This window comes from Bos taurus, chromosome 8 (genome assembly GCF_002263795.3).
Source record: "Bos taurus isolate L1 Dominette 01449 registration number 42190680 breed Hereford chromosome 8, ARS-UCD2.0, whole genome shotgun sequence".
In the NCBI taxonomy this organism is placed as follows: Eukaryota; Metazoa; Chordata; class Mammalia; order Artiodactyla; family Bovidae; genus Bos; species Bos taurus.
The window spans coordinates 48,104,700-48,131,562 of record NC_037335.1 but is presented as its reverse complement, the minus strand read 5'-3'; the positions used below and the strand labels follow the sequence as shown (position 1 = coordinate 48,131,562).

General features: G+C 36.3%; 1 protein-coding gene across 2 annotated transcripts in view; it reads left to right on the top strand.

Annotated features, from left to right (window-relative positions):
* ABHD17B (abhydrolase domain containing 17B, depalmitoylase) overlaps positions 1-22,969 on the top strand; it is a 48,612-nt gene extending 25,643 nt beyond the window's left edge. The window contains exons 2-4 of one of the 2 annotated variants that reach the window (XM_005210032.5): positions 14,458-14,927; positions 18,526-18,705; positions 21,436-22,969. In XM_005210032.5, the coding sequence (XP_005210089.1) occupies positions 14,461-14,927; positions 18,526-18,705; positions 21,436-21,655 (867 nt within the window). In that variant the 5' untranslated portion in view covers positions 14,458-14,460 and the 3' untranslated portion in view covers positions 21,656-22,969. The remainder of the gene's footprint in view (positions 1-14,457; positions 14,928-18,525; positions 18,706-21,435) is intronic. The other variant, NM_001101278.1, reaches the window with a different exon arrangement.
* The last annotated feature ends 3,894 nt before the right edge of the window (positions 22,970-26,863 follow it).

Here is a 26,863-nt window from a genome sequence, read left to right as displayed (position 1 = left end):
TTTTAAAGGAACAAAAAATCAGACTGGTATTAGCAATCAATATTGAATGCTAACCCACATTATCATGTGGGCTAATAATCTAAATTGGGGTGGAAATTTTTTTTAAATTTGTAATTCTAAAGCATGCCTAATTTGCCGTAGGTGTGAAATCTAAATAAGAACTTTTTAAAAGTGTTCACTAAAATATGCTTTATTTTCCCCGGGCCCTTGTGAAGGAGGGAGGGCAAATGCTTGGAGGTGTATTCTAGCAAAACCAAACAAAAAATAATCCCACAAAAGGATTAAAACATGGTATGAAACAGTAGAAGAAAGATGAAAAGAAATCCTGGATAGACACACAGCTGGACTGGGAAATGTCCCAGAACATGATTGTTTCAAATTAAAACAAAATTCACTGGGATCTAAGAACGTCTTCAGAAACAACACAGATTCTATTGCACAAATTCTCAGAATAAGAAGATGGAATATATTAAATGTTATGAAAGCTTCTGAATTTTGTAAAGACTAAAAAAAGGCACAGGTCTGAGGGAATTAAAGATTCTTCAGAAAGTCCAAATATGAAACAAACTGAAATGTGCCTTATTTTTAAGCAGTTATCAGAGTTTATAAAAGCACCTTAACACTTGGAGTTTAGTGACCTAAAACATCACACTACCTGGATGGCAGTGGATAACACTGCAGATAATGTTTATTGTTACCCGTTTAAAAAAAATCATCCTGTAGATAAAACAGAAATTTAATAATTAAAAAAAACAAACTGCAAATGATATAAAATTTAATGTGAATGTAATTTTATACCGTTATAATTGTATTTGATTATATGGGAAGCCAGTAGAAACTTCCTGAAGTTGGTGGAACAAGAAGTGAAGATTCAAGTATAATGTTGAAAGTTATAAAAATAACCTATAAAAACTTAAAAAGTAACATCAAAATGAGCAGAGAATGGAGAAAGGGTAGATTCTCTAAATTTTTCATGATAAACATGATGGTGGAGGATAAACATATGAGTGTGGTATTAAACATCAGATCTAAAAACAAATGACCCAACATCGTAATTTCTGGGATGGAGCCTGGTTTGGGTTTCAGTTTCTGGTGGAATAAGGGAAGAGGCTTTTTTTTTTTTTTTTTAAATCTATCCACCCATTCAACCAGCATCTGTCTATCATGTCTATATCTTTATTTTTGTCAAATTCACACAAGCATATGGTTAAAGAGCCAAATGATTCTACAAGATTTGTTGTAAAAATTAGCAAGCCAGAGCCCTGCTCTGTCTCTTTGGTATTTACCTCCTAAATAACATTATATTGCTACTTCTTATATGTTGACATCCCACTTACAAAAGGCCCCAAACTGTTACATTCTCCTTCCCACAACTTCCCCATGTACCCTTCCCATATAAGTATCATTGTATCTTTCAGATTATTCTGCTTCCTCAGAAGATTCTTCCAATGTAAACCTCTGGTCTTCTGAATTGGGAAGAATTATCTAGGGAACTGAATTCTTAAATTGACTTTCAACCAGTACTTACTTTATTTAGCCTGGAAGGAGACTACTTTTTATTTTTTAAACTTTGTTGTTTGACTTTTTTTTAAACCATGTCTTAAATTGCAATGTTACTTTTTAATATCATAGTCATCTCAATTATGCTGCCTATTTAATAATTATTTGAATATAGTATTTTCTGAACCTTATTAACTACTTTGATTATATCGTGCTGTGGATGGGTGTTTTAAGGTATGTAGTGTGTTTAAGTGTTCACCTGGAAAATGTCCCAGAAACAGATGTTACTTCTTATAAATATGAAGAAAATAATGTTTATTTGTGGAATATCTTCACCAATGTACATTGTGAACTTTGAAGATAAGCATGTTTTAGAAAGTTTTTCATTAGAAGTGCCAAAAATGCCATGTTTATGGGTAGGAAAATGTGTGTCTGTTCATATTTTAGCATATGCTCAACTTCACTTTCACTTTCATGCATTGGAGAAGGAAATGGCAACCCACTCTAGTATTCTTGCCTGGAGAATCCCAGGGATAGGGGAGCCTGGTGGGCTGCCATCTATGGGGTCGCACAGAGTCGGACATGACTGAAGCGACTTAGCAGCAGCAGCAGCAGCAGCAACAACATGTAGAGGTATGACTTTGAAATTGCACTTTATAGTCACCAAGAGTTTTATAGGAATCTGTGATATTAGCATATTCAAGTCATCAAACTGTCCTTCTGCTTAAACAGGAAGACTTGATTGAGTTGTTCAGGCATTGGTTGAGTGTATCATCAGGATCTTTAAATGTTTAGAATATTGTATGGATTGTGTTCAGAGAAATCAGTTAGCCAGTAGTCACAAACATTCTTAATATTTTCTTACGGTTTACCTGCAACTCCAACATACAAGGAACCTTTTAATAACATTGTTAAATAAAATGGCTTTTAAGTTAAGATTGGATTAGACGTAAAATTTTTGTTAAGATGATAATCTTCTATTATTATTGTATCAGTTCAGTTCAGTCGCTCAGTCATGTCTGACTCTTTGCAGCCCCATGAATTGCAGCACGCCAGGCCTCCCTGTCCATCACCAACTCCCGGAGTTCACTCAGACTTATGTCCATCGAGTTGGTGATGCCATCCAGCCATCCCATCCTCTGTTGTCCCCTTTTCCTCCTGCCCCCAATCCCTCCCAGCATCAGTCTTTTCCAATGAGTCAACTCTTCGCATGAGGTGACCAAAGTACTGGCAGTTTGAGCTTTAGCATCAGTCCTTTCAAAGAACACCCAGGGTTGATCTCCTTTAGGATGGACTGGTTGGATCTCCTTGCAGTCCAAGGGACTCTCAAGAGTCTTCTCCAACACCACAGTTCAAAAGCATCAATTCTTCGGCGCTCAGCTTTCTTCACAGTCCAACTCTCACATCCATACAGGACCACTGAAAAAACCATAGCCTTGACTAGACGGACCTTTGTTGGCAAAGTAATGTCTCTGCTTTTGAATATGCTATCTAGGTTGGTCATAACTTTCCTTCCAAGGAGTAAGCGTCTTTTAATTTCATGGCTGCAGTCACCATCTGCAGTGATTTTGGAGCCCCAAAAAATAAAAGTCTGACACCGTTTCCACTGTTTCCCCATCTATGCCATGAAGTGATGGGACCAGAGTCGGACACGACTGAGCAACTGATCTGATCTGATCAGATATGCAGATGACACCACCCTTATGGCAGAAAGTGAAGAGGAACTAAAAAGCCTTTTGATGAAAGTGAAAGTGGAGAGTGAAAAAGTTGGCTTAAAGCTTAACATTCAGAAAACTAAGATCGTGGCATCTGATCCCATCACTTCATGGGAAATAGATGGGGAAACAGTGGAAACGGTGTCAGACTTTATTTTTGGGGGCTCCAAAATCACTGCAGATGGTGACTGCAGCCATGAAATTAAAAGACGCTTACTCCTTGGAAGGAAAGTTATGACCAACCTAGATAGCATATTCAAAAGCAGAGACATTACTTTGCCAACACAGGTCCTTCTACTCAAGGCTATGGTTTTTCCAGTGGTCATGTATGGATGTGAGAGTTGGACTGTGAAGAAGGCTGAGCACTGAAGAATTGATGCCTTTGAACTGTGGTGTTGGAGAAGACTCTTGAGAGTCCCTTGGACTGCAAGGAGATCCAACCAGTCCATTCTGAAGGAGATCAGCCCTGGGATTTCTTTGGAAGGACTGATGCTAAAGCTAAACTCCAGTACTTTGGCCACCTCATGCAAGACTCATTGGAAAAGACTCTGATGCTGGGAGGGATTGGGGGCAGGAGGAGAAGGGGACGACAGAGGATGAGGTGGCTGGATGGCATCACTGACTTGATGGACATGAGTCTGGGTGAACTCTGGGAGTTGGTGACGGACAGGGAGGCCTGGCGTGCTGCGATTCATGGGGTCGCAAAGAGTCAGACACAACTGAGCGACTGAACTGAACTGAACTGACGGGACCAGATGCCATGATCTTAGTTGTCTGAACCGTTGAGCTTTAAGCCAACTTTTTCACTCTCCTCTTTCACTTTCATCAAGAGGCTTTTGAGTTCCTCTTCACTTTCTGCCATAAGGGTGGTGTCATCTGCATATCTCAGGTTATTGATATTTCTCCCAGCAATCTTGATTCCAGCTTGTGCTTCTTCCAGCCCAGCATTTCGCATGACGTACTCTGCATATAAGTTAAGTAAGCAGGGTGACAATATACAGCCTTGACATACTCCTTTTCCTATTTGGAACCAGTCTGTTGTGTAGGTAGTCTCATTTAGTTCTAGATGGTTACTTGTTCAACACAATCTATAAAAATTGCTTATATGTACTTTGATGGGAAGATTGGTGAGGAAGGAGCACCAGCATTGAAAGCTAGTGTGGATATTAAGCATGTAAACTGTGGTTCTGCATTGCCTGGGTTTGAATTCTTTTAGTTCAACACTACCTGCTAGGACTTTCTCCAGTGATGGAAATCCTCATTCTGCACTGTGGGGTTTGGAATGAACATGAACTTGGGCGAACTCCAGGAGATGGTGAGGGGCACGGAGGCCTGGCACACTGCCTTCCATGGGGTTGCAAATAGTCAGACATGGCTGGGTGGCTGAACAACAACAAGCACATGTGGCTAGTGTGGTTGAGGAACTGGATGTTTAATTTTAATTACTAAGTAGCCATAGATAGGTAGTGGCTCCTGTACTAGTGCAGTAAGAATTTTAAAACTAAAGGAAAACATAAGAATTACAGAAATGGCTGCATTGACCTGTATGTAAGACTGCTGAAGCACATTAGTTTGCTTAGCGTAGCTTTTATAGGCTCCTCAGCCTTAATTTCCATTGTCTATAATCATGCCATAGGTCCAGTTTCCTGACTTCTGATTCTTACAGTTTAACTTTCTTTTACTAAAAAAAATAAATTATGCTAACACTGCTGCTGCTGCTAAGTCGCTTCAGTTGTGTCGGACTCTGTGCGACCCCACAGATGGCAGCCCACCAGGCTCCACCGTCCCTGGGATTCTCCAGGCGAGAACACTGGAGTGGGTTGCCATTTCCTTCTCCAATGGAGGAAAGTGAAAGTGAAGTCGCTCAGTAAGTGTCCGACTCTTCGTGACCCCATGGACTACAGCCTACCAGGCTCCTCCATCCATGGGACCCTCCAGGCAAGAGTACTGGAGTGGGGTGCCAATGCCCTCTCCGTCATACTAACACTAGGAAGGAGATTATTTTGGTATCTCTGGTAGACCTCAACATTTTTATGTGTCTAACCTGAACTTTTCTCACCAACAGGAAAGGAAACTTACTTTGACATTGCCCAGTACATTTTGCCTATTTGCTGCTGTTGCTGCTGCTAAGTCGCTTCAGTCGTGTCCGACTCTGTGAGACCCCATAGACGGCAGCCCACCAGGCTCCCCGGTCTCTGGGATTCTCCAGGCAAGAACACTGGAGTGGGTTGCCATTTCCTTCTCCAATGCATGAAAGTGAAAAGTGAAAGTGAAGTTGCTCAGTCGTGTTCAACTCTTCCCAACCCCATGGACTGCAGCCTACCAGGCTCCTCCATCCATGGGATTTTCCAGGCAAGAGTACTGGAGTGAGTTGCCATTGCCTTCTCCATTGCCTATTTGAGAAACTCCTAAATTTTTAAAACAACAATTATTAGGGCATCTGTTCAGTTGTACCAACAAAAACCACATTTCATAGGTGTTCTCAAATGATACATTGGTCCAGTTATTAAGTTTCTCTAGAATCTTATTCATATTTAAAAATTATATAACTCTGTCTTAGAAAGTAACTGACGTGATTCAGTGAATAGTTCTGTGAAATTTTTCTTTTCAATTTGAAATAGTAAAAAAATACAGTGCTTTGAAAAACTCCTTTCCTAAGTCTTTTTTTCCTAGTAAAGTCACTCAATCAAGTCTTTTGATCTCACATACAGTGGAGTACTTCTGCTATTGATTTTTTTTTGGCTGTGCTGGGTCATTGCTGTCAGTGGTGGCTACTTTCTAGCTGCGGTGCATGAGCTTCTCATTGTGGTGGCTTCTCTTGTTGAGGAGTCAGGAGTCGTGGCCCACAGGCTTAGCTGCCTCATGGCATGTAGGATCTTACCAGATCAGGAATCGAACCTGTGTCTCCTACATTGGCAGGCACATTCTTAACCTCTGAGCCACCAGGGAAGCCCTGTTGATTCTTATAATGATCAAAAAGAAGAAATAAACATAACCTACCTCAAAGAGATAACAGTTGCATAAGCTGTATTTCAGGCTTCCCTGGTAGCTCAGATGATAAAGAGTCTGCTTGCAATACGGGAGACCTAGGTTCAATCCCTGGGTTGGGAAGATCCCCTGGAGGAGGACACGGCAAACCCACTTCAGTATTCTTGCCTGGAGAATCCCCATGGGCTGTACAGTCCATGGGGTCCCAGAGAGTCGGACATGACTGAGCAACTAACGCTCACACACAAGCTGTGTTTCTACGTACTATATATACAAATAAGAAAATGTGTTAAAACCACATATACACAAGAGAGGGGATATGTTTTTACATATAGCTGATTCACATTATTGTACAGCAGAAACCAACACAACTTGTAAAGCAATTACATTCCAATTAAAACAACATATAGTAAGCACCTTGTTTCTAAGTAACAGCAGAAATTTTGATCATTCTAAGTATTTTGGATTCTCTTTTGGGGGCGGGAGAGTGCAGGATCTTCACTGCTGCACCAGGGCTTTTCTAGCTGCTGCGAGCAGGGGCTACTCTGCACAGCTTCTCCTTGCGGTGGCTTCTCTTGTTGCAGACCATGAACTCTCGTTGCACAGGTTCTCAGTGCATGGGCTTCAGTAGATGCAGCACATGGGGTCAGTGGTTTGCTTAGTGGCCCCTCAGCATGTGGAATCTTCCCAGACCAGGGATTGAACCCGAGTCCTCTGCATTGATAGGCGGATTCCTACCCACTGGACTACTAGGGAAGTCCTGGGTGCTCTGTCTTGACTGGAAAATAAGTATATTGCCAAATTTCCTTAATGATGAATATTCCATTTCTCTTTATGCATTGAACTCTGTAATATATATGGCTCCCTAAAAAACCGTAACACATATTTTCCTTGTTGCTGCAGTTTGGTAAATGTTACTACAGATAACATGCTGGATGTTAGGGCGGCAGTGCCTCAGTCACTTGGTGCCCTCCAGGAAGACTGAAGTGAGCTTAATTTGCCTTACTTTGACACACCCCTAGGCTACTGAGCTGAATGTGATTAACCCCCTCGGTATAGTAGTATTAATGGTAATTTCCTTTGCATTAGTCAGTTGCGGTGTGCTGGGATCATGGCCTGCTTGCACAGAACCAACCTTAAATCTTATTTTGTTTTTTTTTTCCCTTTCTTTTTCATAGTTGAGTATCTTCTGTGCCATCACTTCTGACTTCATTCTGATCTTTGCTACCTCTTGCTCTTAATATTCAAACATCTACCTTGTTTATACATCTCTGGTGTTAGGCAGGCTCTGCTATAATTCTAACTTAATTTTTACTTTTCCGGGTTTCTTCTGGCAGTTTGAAAAAACATAAGTCTTTAATTTCTAGTTCAGTTCATTACAACAAACTCTTGAACCCTAAAAGAATCAATTATCCTTTGTACATGGTAGTAATATGAGACAGTCTGCATTACCAAGAAACTATTACAAAAGAGATCAAAGTAAGATTTTTTTTTCAGTACACGTTATTACATCAGGAATTGCCACAAGTCATTTCAGTTATTTCTTGTGTCAGAAGAAAGGAAGGAGATTATAGTATGTCATTTTATTTAAGAACGATCTTTAACACTACTAGTCTTACTGTTTTGCTGAGAAAGGACTCAGGTGTTCATCTTTTTTCCATTGTCATTGAGCAGGAAAAAGTTACCAGGAGAAGCAAGTTCTTAAATTATTATTTCATTCAATTTTTGGAACTTCCTTCTGCTATAAAAGTAAAGTAACTGAGTCCCCCGCCAAAAGGAAAACCTTAATTTTCACAATGGGCCATCTGTTTTAACATTGAGCTGACCTTTCATTTTGTGAATTGATTGCCAAAGGGGCAAGATTTCCTTCTCCCTGGGAGACTGTTAATATTCTGTGCTTTATAATGCACTGAACGATTTTAGTAACTAGCAATGCTTTTCCTGCCTCATTCAGATTCATACATTTTTATTTGATTGGTTCTATGCTGCCACCATACAGAACACCTAAGTAATTGTCACAAAATATGCTGGCTTGCTTTCTTAACATGTTGATTTGTAAACTTTTTGCCTTTTGTGGGAACTTCTGAGGTAAGGAGAATTGAGTTAATCTTAATAAACTTATTGCTTCCTTGATACCTCAGTTGGTAAAGATTCCACCTGCAATGCAGGAGACCCCCAGTTTGATTCCTGGGTCAGGAAGATCCGCTGGAGAAGGGATAGGCTACCCACTGCAGTATTCTTAGGCTTCCCTTGTGGCTCAGCTGGCAAAGAATCCGCCTGCAATGCTGGAGACCTGGGTTTGATCCCTGGGTTGGGAAGATCCCCTGAAGAAAGGAAAGGCTACCCACTCCAGTATTCTGGTCTGGAAAATTCCATGGACTGTATATGTATAGTCCATGGGGTCACAAAGATTCAGACAGGACTGAGCGACTTTCACCTCACTTCACTAATAATTTATTAACTCATTCGTCTAAAAAATTATGTTAAGAGACTTCATTATGTGTAAGATACTTTGCATGGCACTAGTGGTACAGAATGACCTTTCTTCATATATTTGTTAGCCTGTGTATCCTTCTGTCTATTCATGTTTTGTCCATTTCCTCTCTTGAGCTTTTTGTTATTTTCTTGTTTATGTAGAAGTTTCTTATTTTAGATATTAACCCTCTGACTGGATGGTTTTGGATGAAGAAATCATACTTCCCAAAGCATTTTTTTACTGAATAGAAATTCTTTATTTGGTTGAAGCTAAATTTGCTAGTGTTTTCTCTTTTATGGATTTTTTTTTTCCTGAGTTGTATTAGTTTTGACTTTTAGAGTTATAATCCATCTGGAGTTTGTGTTCTACATACCGAGAGGTAAGGATACAACTAGTTTTTGGGGTTTTTTAATACAGTTTTTAAAGGTTACTATTACTGAAGCTGTGCAACTACCATCCAAGTTGAGTATAGAGTGTTTTCATTAAAAAGAAACCCCATACATACTCTATAGCCATTGTTCCCCAACTTTCCATGCTCTACAGTGCTTGAAAACCAGTAATCTCTTTCTATTTTTATAGATTTGCCTATTCTAGATGTTTCATATAAATAGAATCATAAAATGATCTTTTGTGACTGGCTTCTTTCAAGATCCATCCACTTTGTAGAATGCATCAATACTTGGCTCTTGTTTTTATTCAGTATTTCATCATATGGATATCCCACATTTTGTTTATCAGACGATGACCATTTGGATGGTTTCTGCCTTTTCAGCTATTATGAATTATGCCACTGTGAACGTTCATTTACAAGTTTTTGTGTAGACATATGTTTTCATGTCTCTTGGGTGTATACCTAGGATTAGAATTGCTTAGTCAAGTGGTAGCTCTGTGTTTTAAGTTTTTGAGGAACTGCCAAAGTGTTTCCCAAATAATTGTACCATTTTACTTCCTATCAACAGTGTTATGAAGGGTCCAATTTCTCAATATCCTTGTCAACCTTTTTTTTTTTTTCAATTGCCATCCTAGTGGGATTGAACTGGTATGTTGTGGCTTTGAACTGCATTTCACTAATGAGTAATGATGGGGAGCATCCATTCATGTGTTTATGCACCATTTGGATATCGTCTTTGGGAAAATGTCTTTTCAGATCTTGTTCATTTTTTATTGGGTATTTTTGTTGTTGCTGTTCTGTTACTCAAGAAATTAATATATTTCACCAGTCATTTAACTTATTCATGATATTTTTTACTTTTAAAGCTTGTCTATAAATCTGTCTTCTTTTTCATTTAGCATTTTAGATTTTGCACATCTTTTTCTCTTGATAAGTCTTGTCTGAATATTCTTTCCATAAAACTATGATTATGAATTCAGGTTCCAGAGTCATTCTGCCACTTATTAGTTCTACCATTTACTAGCTGTGTCACCCCTGGCAGGTTTATAACTACTCTGTGCCTCTCTTTCCTCAATTGGAAAACAAGTATAAGGGTAGTCTTTATGTAAGAGGATTATTGAAAGAATTAAGTGAATTAATATGTGAAAAGGATTAGTACAGTGCCTGACACTTTAGGATTAGTAAGTGCTCAGTTACTGCTATGAAAAGTGAAAGTCGCTCAGTTATGTTCGACTCTTTGCGACCCCGTGGACTATCCAGTCCATGGGATTCTCCAGGCCAGAATACTGGAGTGGGTAGCTTTTCCCTTCTCCAGGGCATTTTCCCAACCCAGGGATCGAGTCCAGGTCTCCCACATTGCAGGCAGATTGTTTACCAGCTGAGCCACAAGGGAAACCCTCAGTTACTGCTAGTTGCTGTTAGAAGTAGTGGAAGCCTTTTCTAAGAATCTTTTTTTTTTTTTGGTCTGTTAATTTTTCTGTTGCTTTTTGTTCTCTATTTTGTTGATATCTACCATTAATTTACCATAATTATTTGTGTTTATATGCCTTCTTGAAGTTTAACATCCTGATAAATATATAAAGCTAAACATTTGTAATAAATGACTATAATTACTTCAGGTGTTTCTTAGAAACTGTCAGATATTTCAGAATTCCCTGTCAGCCCATGATTAGGACTCCATGCTTCCACTGCAGGGGACATGGGTGTAATCCCCGGTCAAGGAACTAAGATCCTGCATGCCCTGTGATGGGGCACTCCCCAAAGAAATTATATTCATGCTTTTCTTCTGTGTCTTAAGCTCATCAATATTAATATTCTGATCAGTTCAGATGACAGTGCCCCTGCACATTTGTACTATTTCCAATCCTCTCCATATTGGTATTTCTCTGAAGTTTTGATTCTGGATTATTAGGGATATACTTTGTTGCTTTTTTCCTTCACTGCTTATTTACTAAAAGAAACAGATGTTATATTAACTCATATCTCAGACTTCTCTTGGATTTCTTTTCCTTTTTACTAAAATTTTTCAAAGAGGATCTTGGTTTAATCTGAGTTCTTGTGTTTTTGCAGATATCTTTATTTTGTCCTCATGTTAAATTGGTATGTTGTCTCTCTGTGAAATTCTAGCTTCAAAGTTTTTAACTTATTTTAAACCTATCCCTTCAGCGTCTTCTGGTTTCTAGCATCACTATTGACAAGTTAGATGTTCATCTGATTCTTGTTCCATTGTAAGTAATTTCTTCTTTTTGGAAGCTTTCAGATTTTTGTTTCAGTTTTAATATCAACTGTAATTTGTCTAACTGTGAATGTTTTCTTAAATACCTTCTTGGCATTCTGAGCTATTTCGGTCTGAATTTTCTTTTATTCTGAAAAATTACTAAGATTGTCTTTATTTTATCCTCTGTTTTTTTTGGAGGGATTCTTATATAATATTGATATTAGTTTTTATTTCTACTTACATCCTCCTTAAATTTTCTTCTTTATTTTCCATCTCTTATCCTCCTGAAAGCTTCTGTACTTGGGAATTCCTCATCCTGATTTTCCAGTTCACTAATGTGTTCTTAAACTCTTATTGATACTTGTACCCATCCACCAGTGTAATTCTTTGTTTCAGATACTGATTTTTCTATTGCAGAGATTCCAGTTGTATTTTTCTTTCTGACATTTTTTTCTGCTTCATCTTTAAGTTTTCTCTTCTCTCTCTCTCTGTAAATAAGTTTATTATAACTTATTTTAAATCCCTATTTTTGTTTGGTCATAACTGTTGTTTTCTACCTGTGATTATTTTGTTGCCAAGAAATAACTGGTAAATGACATGTTTATATTCAAGTGAGTTATATAAAAAAATTGGGTTTAAATTATCTAAATTTAACAAGATATTTCAGTGACTTATCAAGAATAAGATATTCTCCCTCAGTAGTTTGCTCAGTTCTGATCATAGTAAAACTTAGGTTTGTTTTATTTATATTTTCTGTTGTGGAAAAATTTCACATTTATAGGAAAGGAGAGAATAACTTTTAAGCAAGTCTGGGTTGCTGCCCTATCAGAGCTGTTATTAGGAAAGCAATAATTTCCAAGGTTTTGTTATTAAGTGGATACTAGTTATGTGGATTCAAGGCAGTGGAGGTGGGAATAATTTCTTCTGCCACCATTAAGAAAATTAGGTTCTTTCATTAGACTTGACCGTGGCACAGCAGATTTTTCTCGTCTTCATCTTTTCTTTGGTGTTTATCTTCAGAAGCATCTCTGCAGCATTGTGTGTGTTCAGTCAGCCAGATTTATTTCAAAATTACTATAGTATATAAAAGTCTTCATGTTCAAGAAGTAAATTACAGGAACATAGTATAGCCAATAAGCTTTTAATAGGCTGTTCAGAGTGAGCAGTTGGTGGCATGTAAGGTAATTGGAAGTGAGAAATAACCATAGGCAGAGTATTAAACAGATGGCACTGATATATTGTATCTTCTACCTCATCTTTTTCCAGATCATCTTTTTTGTAACTGACCCTTTGAACTTCTTTCTCTACCATCCCTGCCAGATCTTTTGTTCACCTGGCCAGGATAATAGATTTGTAACCAAATTCTGCAGTAGACATCACTAATTTGTCGCACATTCTTTGTCTGGCAAACCCTGGGTATCCCCTCAGAATCCTTCTCAGCACAACCCTTCATGGAACCAATTAGAATTTTCTATCATCATAGATGACAACTAGTTGTCATTTCTGCTCTATCTGACTCTTTCCAACCACAGTAAGACATTAACTTACTCAGGTTGTATTCATTTTGAAGGCTGAAAGGGAATAAAGATAGAAATGCAAGTAAAATGCTTCCCTTTCTGCCTTTACTTTACTCATCTTTTAAAGGCTTTCATATCACTCCTACCCTTGCTTGCTTCTTTCTCTGATGTTTCTGCTGCTTCTTTCTACCTACTCAATTTATACATGGAAATTAACACATTTGTATTAAGCAATATAAACTAGATTTTGAATCAGTAATTAATGAAATAGGCATCCCTTTCTTTATGTATTCAACACTTTAGTCACTCTTCTGAGTGATTTTTTTTTTTTTTCATTTTTTTTGGTATAATGAAGTACTTTTTTCCTATCCTTTATTTAGATTTTTTAGAGAAAATTAGATGACATTAGACCAGACCAGAGAGACCTCTGGTTACTCTGGAAGGTGTTTGTTTTGAATGCCTTCTTACTGGAACTAAGTAATGGTCTGCCAATAAAAAGAGATAAGAATTTAAGAAAGGATAATTAGAAGGAAATGCTGGTAGGGCAAACAAGTAGTACTTTATTTATGTTCCTGAGTTAATATGAACTGTGGATACTTTTAAAATATTGATGAAAAAGGCACAGGAGAAAGTGGACCATTCTGAGTGTCGACTATAGCCATTATTACCATGTTAAATGCTTTAACAATATCATTGTATTTGTTCTTCACGACCAGTCTGTTCATTGTAGGCATTTACTTAACGAAGACAATAAGGGTCAAAAAGGTAAATAATTTGCTCAAGGTTATATGGTTAACAAGTGCTACCCCCAACTCTGACTTCAAACGTTCCACTTATTTCTGTCCAACCATTTGAAAGTTTTCCTTGAGCAGATTTTACCTTTTTTTCCATAATAATGCCTTCTTGATTTGGGCAATAATTACATACATAACATATATTGATTTTAATGTCTTATAGGTTATTTAGGCCGCTGGCACTATGGCTGAAATAATAGGCTTCTGAGTCAAGTAGTGTTCTCAGCCTTTGAGGCAGTATGACCTAGGGATGTAGGACGATGCCTGAGCCTGGTGTAAAATCCTGGCTCTGCAGCTGATTGACCTTGTGCAGGTTTCTTTCTCAGACTACCAAAGAGGACTGCTTAGAGGATTAAACATGCGAAAAGGCATAGTACACTTAGCACAGCACCTGATAGACAGTAAGTGCTTCATCAGTGCTATTATTATATGTTTATTATGTTAAATCCCTAACTTCTCTTGAGATTCTGAAAATTTTCACTGAAATTACAAACTAAAGATATTTCATACCTCCTTTGTTGTTTTTTGTGGAGAAATATCAAATTTATACCCCTATTCTCTGGTATGAATATCATTTTTCATATTTTGGTTAAGTATTACAAGATATCACTACTATTTGAAAGGTGTCATGTAGTATTTGAATCTGTTTTCTGCTCAGGAGTATTTGCCTCACCTCAGGATTTAATGTGTTTCTACAAAGATGCCAAAAATCTGTTGGGGCAAGGATACTTCATGTAACAGTAGTAGACACTGACCACTAGTAGAATTTACTGGTTGGTGTCTTTGTTTTAACTTTTATTGTATGTAAATGCAGAATGCACATTCAGTGATTAAAACATTGACTATTTTCTTTTTCAGAAGATGAATAATCTTTCGTTCAGTGAGCTATGTTGCCTCTTCTGCTGTCCACCTTGTCCAGGGAAAATTGCTTCAAAGTTAGCATTTTTGCCACCTGATCCAACTTATACGCTGATGTGTGATGAAAGTGGAAGCCGTTGGACTTTACACCTATCAGAACGAGCAGACTGGCAATATTCTTCTAGAGAAAAAGATGCCATTGAATGTTTCATGACTAGAACCAGTAAAGGCAACAGAATTGCCTGCATGTTTGTGCGTTGCTCACCCAATGCCAAATATACTTTACTCTTCTCACATGGAAATGCTGTTGATCTTGGTCAGATGAGCAGCTTTTACATAGGACTGGGATCACGGATTAATTGTAATATATTCTCATATGATTATTCTGGATATGGTGCAAGTTCTGGGAAACCAACAGAGAAGAACCTCTATGCAGACATAGAAGCTGCTTGGCTTGCTCTTAGGACAAGGTAAATAGTGATTGGAAATTGTTTTCCACACGCTGAAATTGTCTTGTGTAAAAATAATATGTTTTTGTAATACACCTTGAAGTACTAAGTAGAGATTATATTTACCTGTATAAATCTATAAATAGTTACAGTTTTAGATTATAATTTTAAATTTTGTATAATAGCATAAAAGAGTTTGATAAATTATGTGTGTGTGTGAGAGAGAGATTCTTAAAAATTTATTTAAGCCAATGAAAAATGTTTGGCTTTAGAAACTTATTAGAGAAAAAGAAAACTTACTGGATTGTGGTATTAAAATGTTTATTCAAAGTTGCAGAATTTCAAGAGAGAAAAAACAGTGATTTAAATAATCATTCACTTGATCTGTCATTAACAGAATAAGAGACTAGATTGCTTTTGTTCAGATCCTAAGCAGGATTTGCATTATTTTATATAATTAAAAATAAATAGAAATTACATTAATCATCTTTTAGTCGCCAAGATACTTACAATTTTTTCTTGAAAAATATTGCAGTTTTGTATACTTCAGTGCATTTTCTCATCAGACAGATAATGTACACTAAATAGAAATAATACCTTAGTACAAATTATTCCTCATTATACATTAATAAGCTGCCTGAATTCCAGAGTATTTTAGAGTACATAGAGAAAACTTCCCATTCCTAATTTAATCTTTAAATATTAATATTAATGGTTTCAGTTGGCTGGGAAGAACTTCCTCAATTTTATTAGTAGGTATAATCTTTTTAGAAAATGTCTTTAGAAACATTTACCCCCCTCCCCCAAGATGTATAATAGAATTATGGTCTCATAGCAGAGTTCTGTCCAGGGAAAGAACTGGACAGAAGTGTATAAAAGAGATTAAGTCAATTGAAATGATATGAGAACATATTTCTAACAAGTAAAAAAAAAGAGATGGTAAGTAGTAATTAAGTAGCTTCGGGGTGGGAGGGAGGCAGGCATAGAAGGGTAAATATTTATAAACGTCCAAACTACCGTAAATGACTGCAAAATCTGCTTCAGTTACACTGGTATCAATCCCCTCAGGCATACAAACAAAAGTGAGTGCCTGCTTTCAGAGTCAGCCAGTTGAATATAGTATAATACTTGTCAGGAAAATATAATTTTTTAAATAACAGATTTATTGCAATATAATTCACATACTATAATCAACTTCAGTGAATTAGTATAGTGCTAAAAGCAGAAAGCCTTCCTTACTAGTGCTAAGTAAAACAAAAGTATAAATTTATTGAAGTAAAACATTATTATCCAGTTAGGTGTTCTTTCTCGGAGAAGGCAATGGCACCCCACTCCAGTACTCTTGCCTAGAAAATCCCATGGATGGAGGAGCCTGGTGGGCTGCAGTCCATGAGGTCGCTAAGAGTCGGTCACGACTGAGCGACTTCAGTTTCACTTTTCACTTTCATGCATTGGAGAAGGAAATGGCAACCCACCCCAGTGTTCTTGCCTGGAGAATCCCAGGGACGAGGCAGTCTGGTGGGCTGCCGTCTGTGGGGTTGTACAGAATCGGACACAACTGAAGTGACTTAGCAGGTGTTCTTTCTATGTTTACGTAAAAGAATCCCCTCTTGTAAGTGGTCAGCTTTATTATTTTTCTTTTTTAAGTTTTCTCTGATATCAATTTAAAAGAAACGTTCTAAAATGATTTCTTATCTTGGTTAATCTTTTTATACATTTGACCAGTATGACTGAAGAGCAGGAACAGAATAGGTAAATTATCTCACATACTCGTTTACCATAGAATTTCAGACTTGTAATTTCTCTTACATTGAACCCTAAATATGGTTAGAGGACTTAGTAAGTATAGGAAGTCTTGAAAACTTTAACTTTTCTGTTTCTTTGCTTAATGAAGAGGTTGAGTTAAATCATCTCCAAGATTCTTTCCAGTTCTTGAATTCTATCATCTAATAAAATATGTGTAATTAGAATGCATGCCTTTCATTTCCTTTACTGAATTAAAGTAAAAAGTTAGGGTTTAAGTAACAGGAAGGGAAAAAATAATTAATGAGCTTAATTATTATTTGAGTAACTTCCTTTTAAGGGTAATTGAATATTTATAACCCACATTACTGAACTTCTGATGGATCAACAGAAAATAAGGGACTAATACTCACTCTGTGGCCTTTCCCCCACAGTCTCTGAGCTCCTTATCTGTGTGCTGTAATAGAAAAAGCACTGGACCTGGAGTCAGTATACCTGAGCCTAATTATAGGTCTGTCATTAACTTACTCTGACTTTGAACATCTGCTCAGTAAGCAGCTGACCTAGATTAGATGGTCTCTAAAGTCCTTTCCAACATGTACTATTCTGAAATTCTGTTTCTGCCTCAAGTCCTCTGATGCTAAATTGGCAGCTGCTTCTGCTACTTTGGAGCCTTGCCATTGCTAGCTTTAGCCTAAAACCCGTCATTGCCACCAAATGTTCATTTTCCTAATTCCTTCATTCCTATAAAGTTAAGTCTGTTGCAAACAAACAAAAAAAAACTTTTCTTAGTTTTGTTACATTTAGAGTCAATCTGGAGTAACTCGAACCCAGTCTCTGGGCCAGGGTCCAAATTTTTGTGTAGAACTGATTTGAAGAAATTGTAAGGCGGTACGTCACCACCTAGATAGTTCGAATAGTCTTGTGCCCCTGGCAAGAGCTATAGGAAGCACAAGGGTTTATCTTACTTTTTTCCTGGTAAATATTCAGATTCTTTTACCTTTTCACAAAACTAAAAACTGTTGTGCAGATAACTGTCAGCATCCAGAAATGACTGCTGTCAGACCACTAAAGTGGAAAGGCAGTGTACTTGATGTGACTCTAGCCCTTAATCGCACATTCATAAGCTCCCACAGTACCTCACTTACACTGCCAGTAGTTTATAGTTAGGACAATTATATTGTAGAAACATAGTGTGTATCCAGTATTACTGAAACATTTTTAAAGGAATTAAGGTAGTTCTCTTGAGATTTTGTCATGAAGTCTATTCATAAATCACCAAACCATGTGGCATTTGAAATTCCCATTCATCTGTTGATCTTTTTCCACATTAGTCCATTTCTATGGGTGAATAAATGCAAATCTCAAGAAAATAAGTAGTTTGCGCTAGGCTATAATACATATATTTTATTCATTCCCTACTGTTAACTATGACCAACTTCAGAAAATAAAAAGAGCCACTTTTAATACCTAGAGAAATAAAGAACCTCTGTTACATTGAATGGAATATAAAAACTGAATCTCCATTAAAATATTAGTGACATAGTATGTTCCAAATATATTTAATAGTAAGCTACATTGAATTGTATAAATGATTTAATAAATTCATTCTTTAAGGTTAACATTGTAAGAGACCTCAGCTACTATTTTTTCAAAAGATGGAATGGAAACCGATGAAATAAATGAATATAGATTTTATTATGGCATTAGATATGGTAGTGGTGACTAAGAAACTTAAATTTTAAATATAAATTTGTTGGCATTGTCTCATTCTAAGTCATTCTTTTGTAAGATTAAGTACTTACTAGTGACTGAACATTTCATACCAGTCTGACTCTACAACCCTTTTTTTTTTTTAAACTTCTGTACTATGTAGATATGGCATTCGCCCTGAAAATGTGATTATATATGGCCAGAGTATAGGGACAGTACCATCTGTGGATCTTGCTGCTCGGTATGAGAGTGCTGCTGTTATTCTTCATTCTCCTTTGACCTCAGGAATGCGAGTTGCTTTTCCTGATACCAAGAAGACCTACTGTTTTGATGCATTCCCAAAGTAAGTATTAATATGCAAGTAGTTTAATTCAAAAAAATTTTAGAAGGAATTTTTTTCCATCGCTCAAGGTATTCATGATACAGTTCTCTCAGCCTTGAACTCCTATTAATATTTTACATATATTATCGAAATTGTGAAATAATTAATCTGTGAAGAGGGTGGTGGCAGGACACCAGTCAGCAGGCTGAAATGTTTGCGCAATAGTAACCTAGGTGAAAAGTGCTGTGAGCCTTATTCCCCAGACAGTGGCACTCGTATTGGAGACAAGAGAATGAATTTGAGAAGTAAAATTGATAGAATAAATGTTAGACTGTATATAAACAAAAGACATTGAATATAATTCCCAGATTTCTTTTTTTTTTTTTTTTAATATTTATTCATTTATTTGGCTGCACCAGGTCTTAGTTGCAGCATGTGGGATCTAGTTCCCTGACCAGGGATCGAACCTGGGCCCCCTGCTTTGGGAGCTGAGAGAGTTAACCACTGGACCAGCAGGGAGGTCCCCCCAGATTTCTGTTGAGTTGCTAATGGGTGATAGTGCCATCCAGTGAGGTGCATAATACTGAAGGAGAGGAACAAGTAGAGGAAAAGGAGATACATGTGCATAAAAATAAGTGAATGATGTCTCATTAGTGATATGTTTTACAAAAGAAATGAATTGCAAAAATGTTGTCTTAAATGAACCAGAATAATTATTGCCCCATAAGTCTGCAAACATAAGTGTTAGATTTAAAAGGAGGACTACATTTCTTCATGTCTCTCAACGTAGAATGATAGTTCGTGCTAGCTCCTCTTCATCATTACAAAAAAATTGATGGCCTGTTTTTCCCAATAAAGGGAAAAGGCAAGAAGTGAGAGCCTGGCAAATTTCAGTCTTACTTTCTTTCTCAAATGGGCAGCAATACGAAGGTTTTTTGTGAATGATAGATGGGCCAAAGGCCAAAACATCACTCAATTATTTATAAGAACAGCAAGGGTCATTTCAAAACCATTTTTTCTTCATTAGCCTAAAGGCTTACTTTGGTAGGCAAGCTTATGGGAGCATATGATCCTATCACCAGAGCAAGCCTATGGGGTTTTTTGGTTTTTACATTTATTGGGGATTTGTTTTGGTTTTAGAAAATGGTAGATTGGAGGGTATATGTGTTATACTGTTTTGCTGAATGGTTGGAATGATAGGGAGACATTTGGGGTAAACTACTGCCAAGTTATGTGTCTGTCTGACACCCTCTTTCGTTTTAGCTACACCAACAGAAGCACTAACAGTAAACTGTTTGAAAAACATACATTTCCTTTTTTGTTTAATTCCTCTATTATGGAATAGTTGGCAGCAAATAATATACCCAAGCATTTCTCCTTACCAAATGTTGCCTTGAATTATTTCATTGATGTCTTCTTTTTCAAGACTCTATCCTCATTTTATGCTTATAATACCTAAATGCCTTGGCGTCTCTCTCTCTCTCTCAGGAAATTTTTAAAGAATTGTTATTTGTAAGGCTTCTTTGTATAGTTTGTCTCTTCCAAATTGCCCTTTTTTATTGTTTATTTTGATCCTTGTGTTACATTTAAAGTATTCTCCTCTGATGTCTGATAATTCTTGGTTATGTGCTCATATGGAAAAGTAAGGAATTAAAGAGCTGACCTGAAGTGGGTGATTAAGACTTGTTGACTGAGTTTCACTATCCAGTGATCTGGTCAAGCCGATTAGTTGGGGATTCCCATGCTGCTCATCAGAATTTATTTATCTTTCCTCTTAAGGCAAATATATAGTCTCCAAAGAAGACTCTTCCTACATCTATGCCTTAGGAATGAAGGCCTGGATGCCAGCATGTATATGTTTACTTGTTATTTGATATCTCTGCCTTAAACTGTGTCTGTAATCCCCTAGTCCACTAGGTACAGGGAAGTTACCCAGCTGCAAAAGCAAGGGGAAGGAAAAGAACTGGGGCAGGGGTGGCTAACTACTTCTTAAAGAGACTTTGAACAAATTCTGTAGATTTGAATCACCTGCCTTCATCCCCATGTCAGTTCCTTCTGGAGTATTCCGTAGTACAAATTGGGCTGGTTCTTCACTTTACCCTTCTATCCTCTTAAAATTGTGTTTTCTCCTACACTTTTAATCTATTTTCTCACATACTCATCTGCTTTCCTGTTCCAAAATGTTGTATTTTATTTTAATTTTTGTGAGTAAATACCCTAAAAAAATATATTTTGCTATCATTTTAGTAAGAGATTAGGAGGGAGAAAAAAATATGAGTGCAGAGAGGTATTAAGTTAGCACATAGCTGAAATAGCCCTTGATTTCCTCCTCTCCTTGCAACCTAAGTTTCTATTCTAAATATCAACATTGTAGAAAGGAGAGATTCCCCTGGCAGTCCAGTGGTTAAGACTCTGCACTTCCCATTGCTCTGGAACTAAGATCCCACATGCCATAGAACAGCCAAAAAGAAAAAATATCTGTAGAAAAGCAAACTAAGGTGACTGTAATAATTGAGTCATTCTCTCAAACAGAAGTGCATGAAATTAACATCTTCAGATAATCTTAAAGCAGGGAGTAATGTAAAGATGACTTTTGAATCTTATTTCTAATCTAAAAGGTATCTATCCCTCTGAATTGATTTACAGGTGGTTCTGATGTTTGAATTATCTAATATAACACAAGAAAATCTGTTTTATGTTTCCTTTTCATACTTAATTTGTTGACTTCTTCCCCCTTCTCTTTTCCTACAGCATTGACAAAATCTCTAAGATAACCTCTCCAGTATTAATAATTCATGGGACTGAAGATGAAGTAATAGACTTTTCACATGGTCTCGCATTGTTTGAGCGTTGCCAAAGACCTGTGGAGCCTCTGTGGGTTGAAGGGGCAGGTCACAATGATGTGGAACTTTATGGACAATACCTTGAAAGATTGAAACAGTTTGTGTCACAGGAACTGGTAAATTTGTAAAATATTCTGTAAATTTGCATATTGGATTTTCTTTTCTTGCTGAACTGCACTCTTTGGTAAATAACATAAAACCTGAAGGTTTTGTTTGCAAATCATGTCAGTTGCCTTCATAAATGTACAGGTAATGATTTGTTAACAGACTTAATGAAGGTTTTAATTACCAAACTAAAAACTGGAAATAACAGTATCATGCAGTCAGGCTATGTAATTTATATTTTTTCTGTGAATTTTTTTTTAAACATCAAGATGAGTACTGTATGAAATTTTAATTCTATAAAATCAAATGCTATAAAAGTATTGCCAAATGCTTTTGCATATCAGAAACAAATTTATAAATATTTTTAAAACATCTCAATGTACTAAATCTTATCCTGGTATAAAAATGTAATATTCTTTCAATAAAAAGCTGTATATCTAAAACAGTTCAAGTACTCATAATAAACTATATGAAAACATGCAAGTTCACTAAAGATGACCTAAACCCTGTTGTACAGGGATAGAGATTTAAAAGGTTATTTTTATTGTAAAATACATTGAATTTTCTGTATTCCCTGGTTATCATACATTTTCTCCTTAAAAAAAAAAATGATGTAAGTCTTAATTTTTATGCCATCTGTTAATTTACCAACTAGTTACCTTTAAATGAGAAGTCACGATAGAACTGAATTTGAACTAGTTTTGAGTTTTAAGTTTGGTACTGTGAGGCAACTACTTAAAATTTTCAAATTAGTAATTTAAAAGGCATTTAGAGCTTCAAGAATGATTTTGTACACAATGTTTTAAATTTTGACTAATCCCGTAGAAATGCAATACTATCATTATTAGAAAATCTGAAAGTCCATTAGATGTTCCTTAAGACTACACACAGACTGGCTGTTCAATCCGTTTTCACTCTGACTGTTTTTAAGAATAAGACCTGTTGTTTTGAATTACTTTCTGAGAATTTCATGGATTTACTCCTGGATGCAGGAGATAAGAAAACATTTAATTCATAACTTTTATAATAACCAATGTAGTAAAAAAAAAAAAATAAAGCTCACACACAAAAACTAAGTTGCCTTTCCTTGAATGAATACTGCTTGAATAAAACAATGAAAGAAAAATTAAAATTAATGGTATGTAGTCTAATTTGTAAATGAATGAATATACACACTGTGGATATATTTTAAGGCCTTATGTAGTTTTAATTGTTCTGCTTGTTCTGTGGTTATGTCTAAGACTATAGTATATGATTCTCTTCAAAGTATATCAAGTATTGTGAATGCTTTGGTTCAGATGTGTCGAATTAATAGTAAAACAAAAATATGCCACTCAGCTGTGCTTGTTTTCCTTCTTCCATGCTCCTCACTTCCTACTTAAAATAAGGACTGGAAAAAAATACCATTGATCTTTATAGTATATAGATCTATAGTTTTCTAAATTTTATTATTATTGCTTTCTTTTAAAGAGACTTTTTCCTTCTTATTATTGTCTTGAAGCCTAGATAGTTCCTTATTTGTACAACATACCCCAGAGTTTGGCTAAGTGGGTTTTTTTATATCTATATATATTATCACCTGGGAAAATCAAAATATTGATCATACTACTTCAGTATTTACTCACTCATTCACCAGGTACTTACTGAATGTTTAAATCATTCAAAACCCTATGCCAAATAAAGGTAGACATCAACCTTGTCCTCAGAGACTTCACAGTATAACTGAGGAGACAGATACTCTATTGCATGAGTATTATTACTGTTTGTGTAAGACTGAAGAAGATTTATAGGGTATTAGAATAGGTAAAAGGCATTCTTGAGAGGGAACATGGGGAGGGAGAAGTCGAGGAGTCCCACAAAGAAGTGGTATCTGAACTGAGCTTTGAAGGATAACTTAAGAAAAGACTAGACCTGGGTGGCCCAAAAAAACATTCCTGGCTGAGGGGAACAGTATGTGGAAGCCTAGACGAAGGATATGGTGTGTTTGAAATTAAGAAGACTTGTCAGGGGTCAAGGGGAAAGGATGTCATAAGGATGAGGCTGGCAAGCTAGTTAGGGGCACAATTGCACATGGTATGATTATTCTGGAAACAGAAAGCCACTGATAGAAATATGAAACTATACTTATAAAGAGCTTATGGAGGAAAAATACCTGGAGATTGTAGCTTGCAAGAAATAACATGTGAGCCAGTTGATTACAACCTTAAGTAAGCTCATGGTAATGAAAAATTGATCATGGAGAAATAATCTCATGTACAAAATGCTTGTTAAACCACATCTGCAATACTAATTTCAAGATGCAGTGAAAGGACATTCACAAATTAGAGCAAATCCTGGGGTGTTTTACCAAGTTGGGAAGGGTCTCATAAACCGAAACCCAAAGAATAACCAAAGAATTACATGACTAAGGAATGATAGCTGTCTTCAAATATTTGATAGGTATGTACAGTTTATCCTTTTTGACTCCGTAAAACTAGGTGAAAGTTGCGAAACAGCAGATTAGAGCTCAGTGTAAGAAAGAATTTATGGTTCTGTGTCCATTAAGGAAAGGGAACACCTCTGAAGGATAAGTGAGTATCTTAACCATTGGCACAGAAGCTGAATGACATCTGACACAGGGCTACAGAAGAAATTTCAGATTTTAAATGAGAAATTGAGCTAGATGGCCCATCTGTAAAGTGTCTTTAAGATATTATATTTCATTTAGAGTTCTGCCTAATCAGAGCATCTCCTGCTCTGACATCTAGAATAATGACAGTATGATGTAGAATTGGCAATCATATCTGTGCGCTCTTCTCAAATGACATTAATAGATCCGTGACCTTGGAAAGTCACTGGACCATAGCTTACTACTAGAAATGAAAAGATGGCACAGATTGATCCCTTACATTCCTAATGAAATGTGAAAACCTCTTAGCGCCACTCATATCTAATGTCTCATCAATTTTTAACCTTCCTTGACAACAGGAGCACCAAACAACATATTTTGATATGTGGCTTTTATGCATATCTACACTGTACAGTTTGGATAGTAGTCTTGGGTTCTGAGAAAATGGTCAGCAGTATACATAACAAAAAAGAAGAATCAGAAGTTAAATTGGTATGTCATCTTCACACTTCTCCTCACCAGTCCTACATTCCACCTAAGAATATATTCCACAGTAGTTTTTTTCTTGGTGATTTCTATAAATACATAGGTGTTGCTCACTTTAAGAAAACTCGATAAATGAAAAAAAATTTTAAGTTGGAAACTGATGACGTTTGTCATGTAAATAGGATGTTCTTAGGTGCAAGTAGACATTATGGCAAAAACTTCAAGAACAGGTATTATGGGAAGCCAGATAAACTCTTAAATCTTGAAAACTTTTAAGTGTCATAAAGCCTAATCCCTTCATTTTACAGGTGAGAAAGCCCAAACATGAGAAGTTACTTTGCAAGGTCTACAATCTAATTGTCAGGAGTTGTACTGTCATTATCTTCTCTTGACCAAATTTATCTGCACTACTATGCCAATGGTCCTTTTGAACTGTAATACAATATAAACTTATTTGTTCTCCAGTGTTAATCATAAGCATTTTTAAAGAGGCTCCTACATTTCTCTTTCAGCTAGTTAATTCATTGAATAGTAAATTGGTAGGTTATACCTTGAACATTCCTCTAATGATTTCTGTCTTTAATACTAATTGATTTTACAAGGCTCAATAATAGCTATTTGGTTGTGTTAAAACCTGGTGAAGATTTAACAATTTAACTATAGTCACATGAACAAACAAATACTTCCTTCAGCAGCACATTTACTACAAATTATATCGCATGCCAAGAATAGGCAGTTAATGTTGGGGAAAAAAAGCATCAAAGCAGTTACTGCTAATTGGTGACGGAACAGGCTTTTACATTTGTTGCTTTGGTTTAAAACAGGCAATATACCATGATAGCATATCGCATTTTACCAATGTATATCCCAAATGTTGAGTAATCAAAAAAGGAACTATGCATATGACAGCTGAAATTGAGCTATAATTTGCAGAATAGAGAGATGTCTACTACATCTATAAATGGTTATGCCTCTGACTGAATTAATTGAATGAGTAATGCAAAGGAAGGAAGCAAATACCTCTATCCTGGAAATGACCCACTTGACATTAGTTGGTCGGGGGACAGAAAGGGAGGAGCAGGAAATAACGAGAGTATAAGTATCAGTAAGCTAAAGTCTGTTAAACTGGTTCTTACATTAGAAGCCAGATGGTCCTGAAATTATTTTTCTCTGTCTTTATTTCCTCTTGTAGGCCACCATGTACTGAACTGGCATAATACAATTATAATGCTTCTAGACAGGAATTTTAATAGTTAAACTTTTTTCCCCCAAGTTACAGCTTAACACAGTATATTAATTGAAGTAATAAAGGTAGCAAATAGGTTTATGAGTATAAGGGCATCTGAGTCAAAAATTTTAAATGTACTGCTCTTTTCCAGGTTACCTGCAAAGTATCATGGATTTCAGACTATAAATCAAAACTTTTAACTTCTAAAGTTTGAGATTTTGATATTTTTTTCCTAGCTGGTTTGAGTCTGAAAATCTTGTGTTGCAGTTTTTCTAAGTTCACTGATAGAATAGGCAGGTGGGAGAGAGACATGAGAAAATTTTTAAAAAAATATATATATATATATTTATATATATATATCCCTGAATACATGCAGTGCTATCAAAAATGATATTTATACTTGCTCTAGTAGCTACTGTAATATCAACTGTAAAAAATATATAAATGGTTATATTCAATAAAATGTAAATGCCTATGAAAATAAACCAGAAGGGAATAAATAAAATGAAAAATTATTATGTTGCAGCAGTAGGATTATGGGTGAATATTTTCCTTTTCTTAGAAAGTTATCTTTTGTGTTGCTATGCTATCTTTTGTGATTTTTAATCGTTTTTATTTTCACTGGGAAAAACTGATTCTTTTTTAAGAAATCCTAGGATCCCAGTATTAACCAGTTAGAGTAACTCTCAAATGTTTTTAGCCTGGTTCTCAGAACAGCAAATATATTCCTCGTATTTGGGTAATGCCTGATGTTGACGGGTTTGTTTTGTTTTATGGGAGTGGGGGGAAGTCAGGAGTGTAACAAATTGCATAATATCTGAAACTTTCTACCAAGTCTAAAGTATTTTAGTTATATATTTATAAAGCGAACCCAACAATGCATTGTTAAACAGTTGACCTTGAGTGACA